This window comes from Melanerpes formicivorus, unplaced genomic scaffold (assembly GCF_026170545.1).
Source record: "Melanerpes formicivorus ecotype bairdi unplaced genomic scaffold, bMelFor1.0.p_v2 SCAF_14, whole genome shotgun sequence".
Lineage (NCBI taxonomy): Eukaryota > Metazoa > Chordata > Aves > Piciformes > Picidae > Melanerpes > Melanerpes formicivorus.
In genome coordinates, this window is record NW_027142366.1 from 12,326,849 (window position 1) to 12,339,325 (window position 12,477).

General features: G+C 38.1%; 2 protein-coding genes and 1 long non-coding RNA gene across 6 annotated transcripts in view; 2 read left to right on the top strand and 1 right to left on the bottom strand.

Annotated features, from left to right (window-relative positions):
* Positions 1 to 303: 303 nt before the first annotated feature.
* LOC137445400 (uncharacterized) lies at positions 304 to 6,621 on the bottom strand. The gene is made up of 3 exons (XR_010988394.1): positions 5,697 to 6,621; positions 1,294 to 1,357; positions 304 to 352 (listed from the first exon to the last, which is right to left on the bottom strand). It is a non-coding gene; the product is annotated as an uncharacterized lncRNA (long non-coding RNA).
* Positions 3,260 to 5,663, top strand: TNFRSF17 (TNF receptor superfamily member 17). The gene is made up of 3 exons (XM_068147080.1): positions 3,260 to 3,740; positions 4,076 to 4,207; positions 4,985 to 5,663. The coding sequence occupies exons 1-3, from the start codon at positions 3,626 to 3,628 to the stop codon at positions 5,239 to 5,241; spliced, it is 504 nt and encodes a 167-aa protein (XP_068003181.1). The 5' UTR covers positions 3,260 to 3,625; the 3' UTR covers positions 5,242 to 5,663.
* A 1,205-nt stretch (positions 6,622 to 7,826) lies between the features above and the next one.
* The window catches only part of SNX29 (sorting nexin 29), a 99,001-nt gene continuing 94,350 nt past the window's right edge, over positions 7,827 to 12,477 (top strand). For all 4 annotated transcript variants that reach the window (XM_068147081.1, XM_068147082.1, XM_068147083.1 and 1 more), the window contains exon 1: positions 7,827 to 7,897. In XM_068147081.1, the coding sequence (XP_068003182.1) occupies positions 7,891 to 7,897 (7 nt within the window). In that variant the 5' untranslated portion in view covers positions 7,827 to 7,890. The remainder of the gene's footprint in view (positions 7,898 to 12,477) is intronic.

Sequence of the window (12,477 nt, forward strand, 5' to 3'; positions counted from 1 at the left end):
CAAGAGCAGCATCACTCTTTTCAAAGCAGTGGTCTAATTAAAATGTGCTGAACCAAACAGGCAAAATCCACTTTGTTCTCAAGTTTGCACTGTGCCCAAATGACATTAAATGATACTGCATGTAAAAGGGCATTGTTCTGTGCAGCTTGTGAAAGTTAGTGAAGGTGACAAATCCTTTAATAACCTCTTCCTGTTTATTAGCAGTGTGCACCCCATTACTAGAACAGCTTATCTCCTCCCAACCATACACCTAACAAAATATAGATTTCTGAAAGTAACCATTTCAGAAGGTTGAAATACTTTTTTTTGGAGATAACTGCCTGGGCAGCTGCTGTTCCTCAAAGCGTAGTAACTGTTGGGAAGAAAAAAATGGTGGATTTTTTGTATATACATTGATCTCTCTTTTTTTTAGTATTTTTGTGATGTGACTTATAAAGGACTTTTACATTTGGATTTTTTCTATAAATAGCTGTAGAGAATTGGAGAGGACTCAGACCAAGCCTGTACTGTTAGATCTGACAGTGTAGGTCAGTTACCTTAGTAGGTGGAAAAAAATATACATGGTATCCAAAAGAGCTGTGCCAGCACAGAACGACCAAAGTAGAAGCCACTGCACAGTCAGAAGAATTCTTTTGTCTGCCTAGCTAACATTGTTTGTGAAGGGATGTAATAATCCTAGCAGAAAACTCTCTTTCTTTTGATAAGTGCTATGAAATTATGCCAGCAGAATTTCTGAAGTACAGTCAGGCAAAAAAGCTGGCACAGGCATGAACAGAGAAACCCCAAAGCAGCATCAGAACAAAGCTGCTCTGTTGAAGTTATGTGTGGTAAATAGAACTTGACCTACTGTTCTGTGAGAGGTGATTTTCACTCTTTATATTTAATAATTGACATAACAGCATTACTTTCTTCAGTTCAGAGTTTTCATTTTATTGTTTCAGTGTTGAAACTCACAATAGCTTTTAGAGAGTCAAATAGTGAAAGAGAAATGATCCTTATCTTTTTCAGGTGACTAATTTCTGTCACATAGGTAATACCAATTTAACATATGTTTAAAATTGGCACTAGAAAGGATTTCTGGAAGTCTTAGTCTTTTCTATATGTTTAAGAAAACCAATAGTCAAAATTTGGGTTCAGGGCAGGAAGTGCTCTGGCAGGATGCTTAGTGCCTGTGCTCTGCTAAAATGGTAGGTAACTGTAGGTCTTCTGCTCATGATAGAAGCTTGTAAATTTGGAGTGTGTGTGTACAGCTTCAAAGTACTACCTCCTGGTCTGCACTGTGTGGTTACCTACCTGTACTGCCTTCATCAGTGAAAATTATTTGATTTCTGGAAGTCCTAGTCAGCAGTTCAGTATCCTAGAGGAATTGACAATATGTTAACATCATTCTTCTAAATAACAAGTAGATGTACTATTGCTTCCAGATATAGATAAAGTTCAGAGAGGAATTGTCAGTCGTTAATAATCACATTAGGAGAGCAAAGAAGTATATTTCATCCTGTTCTTTGTTGTCCCTGCGAAGTTGTGGCACAGGAAAACATTCTGTTTGAGTAAAATTAGACAGCATTTCTCTGAAGTCAATGAAACTATACTAATAAAAGATTAAAGCATTGGACTGAACTTGTTGGTCCTGAAATTCACTTATCTTACTCGTGGATACCATGAAGGTACTTGCACCAGTATCTGCCTTGTCCAGATCACATGATTGTAAAGGTTGAACAGAATCTTAAAAGCAAAACCTCAAATCACTCTATACATAAGCCACCACATGGTGCTTCATCAGAAACAGGTTTCTTCCTCTAGTGAGTGAATGTATGAAACAAGTCAGAACCAGTTTTATGACTTGAGCACCAGCACTGACTTCTCAGTGACATTTCTGGCATCACCCCCGGTCTGTATTCGCATTTCCTTTTGTCACATTTAAATCAGAGTTCGTCAATTCTTGTTTATCCACTAGTCTTGAATAAGGGGAACAGGAAGCTGACAGCTGTGCACCTGGCCTACAGAAACAAGAGCAGAAGCCACGATAAGCGGTTCCATCTGCTAGAGGCTAGAACACAGATTGATCCACTAAAAACAGTTTGTGCATTACCACATGGTGCATTTCATGGGAAAATAAGTCTCATACATAGTAATGTGGTAGGAAATTACAATCCCTTATACAATATTTTTCTGTTCTCTTTCTGTGGGCAAAAAGGCATAATTAACTTAATTATGTCAAAGGGAAATTTACCTGACAATAAGCCTGTAGTTCTAATCTATCTGTGGCAGTGATACTGGGGAGAGGCAGTTATTGCAGCTTGCTAGATATTACTGGTTAATTTTGTACTTAAATTCTATCAGATGAAAAAGGCAAGATAAAACTAAGATGTGTAAGTTATTTTCATTGTGCCACTCTGTTCTTGGAGCTTTTTTCCCTGGCATTTGGTCTGCATTGTATACACACACAAATCTATGTCTGTTCAGTGTGCCCTATCACCTGTTTGAGGTGTCATTTGCATTCTACCACAAGCATGAAATCTGTGGCCCACCTGTTCATCCATTTTGGGTACTGGCGTTTTAGTACAGTGATAGTTCAAAAAAAAAAAGGGGAAAAATGCACATAATGTTTTGAATTAAAATTGTAAAATATTCATATTGCTCTTCTTTCACCACAGGAATGTAACCTTCCTAATTTATTTTACAACTATGTTTATGATTTAAAAAAACCCCCAACAACAACAAAACCCCCAACACAACAGCTAAAAAATGGACTAAGCGAAAAAGCCAGTCAAAAACTATCAGATTAGATAAGGCTAACTTGGAAGTGAGGAGTAATATCCCAGTGACTAAGTCTCTAGATTTCATCTTTCCATTATAAATTAAGGTCTTGAATGTATTTTGTAAAACATAATTATGAAGTAATTGTTGACTGTGTACTTTAGACTAATCACATTTAAAACCAGAAACCCATTCATTAAAACAGGTAATCCTTTCATCATCTGTGTGTTGTAAGTATTTTTTGTCCATTCTGGGAAATGAGCATGAAGGAAATTGTCTGAAGTTGAGGAATGATTAAGTGGCAAGCCTAAAAACTAAACTGGTTGTATCTTCTTATTACTGTGCCTCCTGCCTCTTTTTCTTCATCTTATGCTCCATGGACTGGGCAAGAAAAGCAAAAGGTAAGCATTGCATAGTTTGCTTATTACAGGAAAACATAATTACTGCAGCCCATCACCATGAAAAAAACATTCTAAGGACAGGAATAATTATGATGAACTGCTGTTTGGAGGTATTCTTGCTTTTTTACAGTTTGTAATGTTCAGCACCTGTTCAAGAGATGTCTTCTATAAATATCTCTTTTCTGTTTCAGGCAAAATTTACATTGAAAACTATCTTTGTGCAGCTGCTCAGTTTTTCTACCATTGTGAATTGCTAAAAAAGGAACAGTAATTCCTTGGGAGGGACAGAGTTAAATTCTTTTTACTTACCATAGTACTATGTAGTGGAGCTGTGACTGAAGTCTAGCCATTATTGGTTGCTGTTCTTAAGAGTTGCTAAAACCGAGAGCTGAAAAGCCCTTTGTAGATGATCTTCACTCTTTAACAACTTCTGTGGCTTTCCAGTTCCGTAATTACTGACCCTGATGGCACACTGCCCCAAAAATGAATACTTTGATAATTTGCTGATCTCTTGTAAGCCTTGTCATCTTCGATGTTCTAGTACACCACCGCCTTCATGTGAAAACTACTGTGGTAAGAGTAAGTAATATTTCTGCAATACTTTGTGGCTAGGCAGGGCATTTTCATGTTGTATTTAACATGGGACTGTAAACGTAGAAACTTAAAGAAATCTAAAACTTGTTAAGAGTTTACCAGAATAATATATGGGCTCTAAAATACTAATGACCTATGCAGTGTGTCTTGCAGGATCGTTAAGAAGAGTACATTTTTAAAGCTCTCAAGCTTTACTTGAGCTCTCACTCAACAGAAACAGAATTATCTCTTTGATATAGAAGTTTTATGTGTTGGATATCTTTACTGTTTCATTGGCTATGATTTACAATTAATTCAATGCATCTCTTTTATTTCCTAAGGTACTGATTCAAGCGGAGTTCTTTGGATTTGCTTGGGCTCAGGAGGAATTTTAATGCTCACTCTGTGCACCTTAATGGTCTTGTTTAAGTGGAAGCACCTAAAACACTTAAAAGAAAAACTGAAAAACACAGGTAAATGAGTAATATTCTTTATCAAATAATTGTAGATCACTGTATATTTTAGCTAGTCTTAGAATGTGTATATTTTGCATGTAAATTCTATTCTAAATATAGATTGAATTGGATTTATGGGATTGTTTTGCATTCCTCAAACAGTCTCAGTGAAGTTACTGAAGTTAGTAGGGAATAAAATATCCAGATGATAACTTGTAGAAGCAGCAATCTCTTTTTGTTGGTACCGGAACATGTCAGGATTGTTCTGTTGCATATTCATTCCTGGCCTACTTGCTAGTGCTTGAGAAGTCATTTATGAACCCTCAACAGCAAAGGATCTTTATCAAAGTTTCACCCTCTTCTCACTGAACACAAAAGGGATTCTAGCCAGGTAGAAAATACACATTCAACTTTAGCTTTCCATCTTATAAAATATTAAATAAAGTTACTTAATATTTCACCCTGCAAGGAGTGTATGTGATATATTTTGGGAACGTGAAAAGAAAGAGGTTATTTTTACATTTTGCAAATACTTGTATGTGTGGAATGTTCAGCCAATAAATGATTAGAAAATATATCCTAGATAACTTAAATACTTATCCTGAAGAATAAGGGATATATTATCATAGGCAAAAGGTTCTCATATGTAGCTACATCTTAAAACTTTCACAATATATTAAGATTTTTCACTAAAGGTAGAAACATAGTTAGAACATCAAGAAATTTGGATCTTCAATAACTCTATGTCTGGTACAGTATGATGCATGTACTAAATTAATTTCTGTCTATTTACAGACTCTTCTGTGGAGCTGAATAATATTCTCAAGGTTAATACTGAAAGCAGTGTGACTATAGAAGGAATTAGACACTCACTTCAAAGTGAAACATTAATGTATTCAGTGGAAGAATGCACTTGCAGTGACTGTGGCTTGGTAAAACCTCAAACTGGCTGTGAAACTTCGTTTCCATTACCAGCCACAGAAGAAGGAGCTACTGTCCTAGTTACCACAAAATCTTTTGACAGTTTCAACTATATTCTGGGTGTCATGTGACTGCAAGAGAGGTATATTTTTACTGAATAATAATAAAGTAGTTATTGCAGTATAGCTATTAATGTTAATACTGCAGTCAGTGGAGAAGGCTAGTACATAATCCTTACAGGTCTTCCATTGAACTTTCATTAATGTTGTCTTCTTATATCTAACATGTCTTTGTTCAAGTATTTATACATTATTCTGTGTACTAAGCTAGTGTTTGGAATTTTTAATTACTGAAAGTCTCTACTTTTTCTGCCTTTGGAGACTGTATTTACTTATGCCAGATACATATGAAAATTTGCAAATAAATATTTCATGTTAAACTTGTGCTAAAAAAAAAATGCTTGATGGCACAGATAAAATGTTCCAAGAAGCAGAAATAAAGACCCATATTGTATCTCCAGTCTTGTAAAAATCATTTCAAATAGCCCCTGTGATGCCTGGAATAGGAATGTTTTAATAAAGAATACCTTTGTAGAATGTGGAGTTCCTCCAGTTCAGGTAGTATCTTGGGGAGGTTGTGATTCGGTGGAGCACCATATCTGCAATTCCAATGTATTCCTGATGGTGCAGACTTTCCTTTATGTAAAGAAAAATTCTCTGTACTTAGAAGTTCCTGTTCACAGTGGAGACAGAGAAATTTAGTAAGGCTTTATTCGAATAAAGGGAAAGTCCACAGGACAATTCCTGGTGGTATCTCTCAAACTGCTGGGAGATGCAGCTCCCTTTTATCCTAATTTCCCAGCTGCAAATTTCCCTCTCCTTTTCCCCATTGGCTAGGTATTCAGAATTTACAGTCTTTCCCAAAATGCCTACTACATGTCCCCCTTCACATGCAACCCCCCTTACTGCATACATCGTATGTTCATTTAAATTAGGTTCTTCATGACTTTGGGCGGAGAAGTTAATATTTAGAAGTCTATTAAGCCTGTGCTCTGATCAGAAAGTTCCCAAGTTTAGGCTATGTTCAGTGTCTTGTCATCCTCTGATAGATTCCCACTGATTTACCTTGAATTTAAGATAAAGTTCATTTGCAGCTGCTGCTTTGTTGTTTATACACATAGATAAGGGAAACTGTCTGTTTCCCCTCCCTTCTTCTTCTTCTAGCCCCCTTCAGACAATTCTTCCTTTGTAAAGACACTAGTTACTTTTAATCCCATCATTTAAGTGCCAAGTGGTTTTCAGGACTGTATTCTATAAAAATTGATTTCTATTTTACGGTGTTTTTTTTTTTACTTACCCTTGTTATACATACAAGGACTACTGATAAGATATAGTCATGCTAGGCTATTGCATGGCCTAAAATTAGGAATATACTTTTGTCACCTTTCCTAAGCATTAATGGTGTTTTCCCTAATAAGAGGTCAATTTATTCTTTCCTGGAAAACTGCAACACAAGTGACAACTTTTTTCTTTTTTATTTCCTTTTTTTCCTTTTTAATTTTTTTTTTCATTTATTTTTTCTTTTTTCCCCTTTTTTCTTCTTCTTTTTTTTTTATTTTATTTTTTCTTTTATTTTTCTTTTTTCCCCTTTTTTATTTTTTATTTTCTTTTTTTATTTTCTTTTCCCTTTTTTCTTTTTATTTTTTCTTTTATTTTTTTGTTTTTTTTTTCCTTCTTATTTTCTTTTTTTATTTTTTCCTTTCCCCCCCTTTTTTTTTATTTTTTCCTTTTTTTTTCCTTTTTTTTTTCCTTTTTTTTTTCTTTTTTCTTTTTTTTTGAGATAACTATCTATTTCAGGTTCCTGCATTACTGATGAATGAAAATGTTTTGAGAGTAGTAAAATACTGCACAAAAATCTATGAACAATCATTATTACAGCAGCTTTAGGAGGCTGAGCACAGAGTTTGGGCCAGTTAGGAATGAGTTGTGTAGGTCTGGCCACAACATAGCCAAAACATCTGAAAGAGGCCTGCAGAGCTGTTGAATTTTATTATCTGGGAACTGCTTAAAACAGTATTTTATAACCACGTTAAATGTTAAAAATGCTTAAAACAATGTTCTGCTGCTCCACACAACGCACAGCCGTGTGACAATTACACCGGACTGTAGTGATAGTTTGCAAATATAACCAGCAAGATGATGCCTCAAAAAAATATCTACAAAATGTAAGAAAATTACTTCATGATTTTCACTTTTAAAAATTTTTAAAAATATGTATTTGAGGTTTCAAAACTTTTCTGCCTTTTCTTGAAGCATGAACCTTTCAGGAGTTTTGGCAAGTAACAGTACAGACCATTTCTTCTGTATTTTTCGCGCTATTTGCCCAGTTATCACCGCACCGGTCGGACTGTTGGGCTTCCTGTGAATTGCAGGGATCGCCACAGGAGCTCGGGCCGGGGCTGGGCGCCCTGCGCGGGAAGCTCCGCTGCCTGAGGCAACAGTTGGTCTCGCGCCTTTTCCTCAGGTGCCTGTGAGAGGAGAAGGAGACGGAGACGCGGGCGGCGGCGGCGGCAGCAGCACCAGCACCCTGTAGACTCTTCGGGATACAACTGCAGACCAAAACCGGGCTCTGCCGGCATCCCGGCACGGATCGGTGTTTACCTTCCGGGGCGGCGGGGCGGAGTTCCGGGGCGGAGAGTGCTCGCTGGCCGGCTCGGCTTTGGGCTGTGCGGGAGGAGGGATCGGGTCCGGCGGACGAAGGGTGTGAGCCCCGAGGCCACCATGAGTGGTGAGTGGAGGGCTCGAGCGGGGCCTTCTCCGCTCCCAGGGCGCGCTCGGTGGGGCCGCCGGGTCTCTGGGGCACTGTCGGGGCTGGCATGGGCAAAGCTTGCCTGAGGGGACCCTGCCGCTCCGCTGCCTGCTCAGTCAGCCGTGGCTCCGTCCCCCGAGGGCCGAGGCGCCTTTCTCCCCGGCTGGGCTGGGGTCGTGGCGTGGCAGAGGAGACTTTGGCCTCTCTTGTCCCGCGGTGTGTGGTGAAGCTCAGCCCTTGCCTGTATCACCACATCCCGCTCCTCATTTTGGTTCCTGAAGGCCCCCATAAGTGGTTTTTCCCCCCTTATTTACAATCCTGCAGACTTCTCTTGAGCGTGACAGTGGCTCAAAGCACAAGCCATGCTGGTCTAGGGGATCGCCCTTGCCTCAGCTGTGCAAAATCACAGGAAATATTCCCGAGAAAATAAATTACCAAGATAAAATAATTAAAAAAATATAATACAAGAGTTGGGGCTATTCAGTCGGGAGAAGAGAAGGCTCAGGGGAGATCTTGTTGTGGCCTTCCAGTGTCTCAAGGGGGCCTACAAGAAAGCTGGAGAGGGGCTTTTTAGGGTGTCAGGAAATGATAGGATTAGAGGGAATGGAAAAAAAGTATAGAAATGGGTAGATTCAGATTGGATGTTAGGAAGAAGTTTTTCACCGTGGCGGTGATAAGACACTGGAATAGGTTGCCCAGGGTGGTGGTATAAGCCCCATCCCTGGATGTCTTTAAAGCCAGGCTGGATGTGGCTCTGGGCAACCTGCTCTAGTGTGAGGTGTCCCTGCCCATGGCAGGGGAGTTGGAACTGGATGATCCTTGAGGTCCCTTCCAACCCTATCAATTCTATGATTCTAATATGTAGTTGGCGAGAGAGAAAAGAAGCATGTCAAATGGACAGAGTGGTTAGTTCTAGTATCTAGGGTGTTTCTCTAATTCAGGCTTGACCAGGATGTGTCAGTTGTGGATGATTACATTTCTGGCCTTCACGTCTGTGAGTATGCACAGTACTGAATGTTTTGAGGTGTTTATGAGGGGAAATACTGAAAAGCTTTGCATGAGAATTGGGACCCATAAACCTTGGAGCTGGAGGAAGCTTAGCCTCTTGAATGGGCCAGCATGGAGATTTACTGGGTAGGATGGAAGGAGAAATTTTATAGATTGTGCCTTGTGTAAGTGTATGTATTATGTCTTAAAACACATTGGAAAGTGATGAATTTGGGTTCTTTTTAAAAGAGGTGCTTTAGTGAATGCTTTTATGGGCCTACTTTTATAACTTTAGTAATGGAAGCTGTAGACAGCGCTCTGCACCTGAAAATTAGATAGTATGTTTTTCTCCCACTCTGATTTAATACAAGGTGAGATCTGTTGCCAGAGATAGTAAGAAACAAAAAAAAGGAAGAGTTAACAGGAGTAACTAAATGCTGCATGCTTTATGGATAGCAGTCACTTCTGAGAATGAAACCAAAAATGAAAGCATTTCAGTTGTATTTTTCTGTTTTGTTCTTGCCTTTGTGGTAAGAGGAAAACAAAACATTTTTATGGATGAAGAGAAGAGGCAAAAAAACCGTTGTGGGGGACCTCACTAGTTAGCATTGTGAAAAATGCAAGTAACAGTCAAATATTTTAGACCATGGAAAAAGGAAGTTTCTCAAATGTTTCAGATCTTGACACGAGATAGACTCAAATCTTAATTCTGAAGTTTGTAAGTGTCAGCATTTTCATATAGAAAACATCAGCCTTTCAGTGATGAATTCAGGCTGGGACCAGCCTTCTGCAGATATGTACTGGGAGACTCATCTTTACAAGCTCCTTTTATTCTGTAACTCAAAAGGCAAGGTGGCACCTCTGGTGGCATAAAGCCTCATCATATATTTATTTTTAATACCTTTATTTTTTTTTTTCAAACCAAGAGATAAATGTTGTGTCTCCTCATAAACATGTAGCTACTTAGAAGGTAATAATGCCTAAGGTGGCTTTAAGGCTAGTAGTCACTTGCACAGCCAAACTTCCTAACCTACCCATGTGTAGCTCTTGCCAAGACCTGTATGACTTTTCCGAACATTTCAATTAGACAGCAGTATCACACTGGTTTTGCACCTTGCCAGCCCTTACTGCAATACAATACTGGATAGTATTTTTCCACAATAATGTAAGTGGAACAGAATAGGACAGAGGAATGTGTATCATTATCACGCTTGTTTCAGATCAAGGCGATAGGTAACATTAATATCATGAAATACAACCATGTACTTTTTTAGCAGCTGGAACAGCACTGTCTACATTTGTTTCACTGCCCAATTTTAGAACTTAAAAGTAAAAGGGTTTTACCTAAAACATTGATAGAAGGGCCTCTTTCCCTAACAGCTATAATTACATAATTATAATGTATATTTTTGCAGCTACACTGTGTTCTAGTGGATGTGAAGGTACCATCCTGTTGATTTGAGCATTACTTTAATATTAATAATGCTGTTTACTGATTACATACTCATATTTTGTTGGACAGTGTTGAATAGGCTAAACTTTAAAGTTTACAAGAATACTAGAATTATGTGCTTGCCAAGAATTAGGAGTGCTGTCACTTGTTTAATAGCGGTTTCAAAAAGCATATAAAATTGGAGCTAGTTGAGGATGAGGCAGCAGAATCATAATAGTGTAGTTCAAAGTAATATTTAAATTAGGCCTATGGTTTATCTTGAACTTGTACACCTATGCTAGAGCAAGCTCAAGGAACTGCAGTCTGAAATTTTGCATACAAGATTGCAAAAAGTGTGTAGGAGCAATCTGAGATTTTGAGGGAGCTGGGGTTGCTTAGCCTGGAGAGGAGGAGACTCGGGTGACCTTCTTGCTCTCTACAACTACCTGAAGGGAGGTTGTAGCAGGTGGATGATGGTCTCTTCTCCCAGGCAGCCAGTAGCAGAACAAGAGGACACAGTCTCAGGCTGTGCCAGGGGAGGTTTAAGTTGGATGTTAGGAAGATGTTCTATACAGAGAGAGTGATTGCCCATTGGAATGGGCTGCCTCTGGAGGTGGTGGAGTCACTGTCATTGGAGGTGTTCAGGAGGAGACTTGATGGGGTGCTTGGTGCCATGGTTTAATTATTTAGGGGGGTTGGATTGGTTGATGGGTTGGACACGATGATCTTGAGGGTCTCTTTTGGTCTATTCTATTCTATTCTATTCTATTCTATTCTATTCTATTCTATTCTATTCTATTCTATTCTATTCTATTCTATTCTATTCTATTCTATTCTATTCTATTCTATTCTATTCTATTCTATTCTATTCTATTCTATTCTATTCTATTCTTTATTTTTACCCTGCATTCTACATGTGGTCCTGAGGAGAGCTGTACCTCTAAAGAATTGGATGGCAATCCTGTTTTCCTTTACTTACACAGTCAGTTTTCTTCTGCTGTAGGTGCAGATATTTCTGGCAGGGTGTGGAGAAAAGTTTGTTTTAAAAATAGGAAAGTGTGACTGTGAACAACAAAAAATGACAGGGGTCACAGAGACAGGTGCAGTATGTAAGCTTATTTTAAATTTTTAACTGAGTAGATGTTGATGGGAGAAGTCTCTTAAGTTTCTTAGGTTTTGCAACTTTATACTTATGTTTTCACAATTATTTTTAGACTCATGTATGAACTTCCTTTTTTATGACAATAATCTAAATATAGCCTTTTTTTTTTTTTCTGAGTAATGTTGGTTTTATGCATTCTAAGTTTTGTATTTGTGTATGTGTAACTGCAGTTTTAACCACTATTGTGAATCAGTAGAGGAGTATTTTGGTCATTTTGTAATACACTGTTAGTCCTTAAGTCAGCTAGAGCTGATCACACTTGATTGATGCCCTAGTCTGAAAAATATGCTGGTGGTTGTTGTTATTGTTGTAAATGCTTAGTTTGAAAAATGAAGCCTATAAAAGCAAAATCTTAAACAGAATTGGTAGAGATTAATTTTTACTTCACATCTACCTGAAACAACATGGCTATGTACTATATTTTCTAGGCGTATTTGAGAGGAAAATGTAATCTCTGCTTGAGAAAACTACACAACTTAATATTTTATTTTTTAAAGAATGTTAGACTTGAGAGTATTCTTTTTCTTCTACCTGCAAAATTTCTGTGTTAAACAGCAATAGAAGAGTTCTGACAGCATGCATTGAGTAGAAACCTTGGCCAGCCATCCGTGTAGACATTGTGTGGTCTCATAGCCCTGTTGATAGTGAAGAAGATGATCTGAACTACATATGGAAATTATTGGTTGTAATCACCTGTAGTCATAATTGCCATTAGCACAAATTTACAGGTAAATAAAGGCAACATACACATGACACTGCACTCAGTCAGTGTAAATATAAGGCTGTTTGGTATCATATGCTTTAGTTTGCTAGAACATCAACATAATGATCATGTGTAGGTTTCTCTATGTTGTGCAAATTTTATATTGTACCTGGTTGCAAACCACGTCTATGTTACCAAATAGAACCAAAGATGCCGAAGAGATGTGAATTTAAAAACTGACATGTTTGAAAGGCAAGATGTTACCCATGTACTTA

What these genes read in the sequence shown, in the direction of transcription:
- TNFRSF17 (XM_068147080.1), top strand. Translation starts at nt 3,626, where the DNA reads ATGGCACACTGCCCCAAAAATGAATACTTTGATAATTTGCTGATCTCT. An exon ending in TGAAAACTACTGTGGTAAGA is followed by an intron (nt 3,741 to 4,075) that starts GTAAGTAATATT and finishes TTATTTCCTAAG; the next exon opens with GTACTGATTCAAGCGGAGTT. An exon ending in AGAAAAACTGAAAAACACAG is followed by an intron (nt 4,208 to 4,984) that starts GTAAATGAGTAA and finishes GTCTATTTACAG; the next exon opens with ACTCTTCTGTGGAGCTGAAT.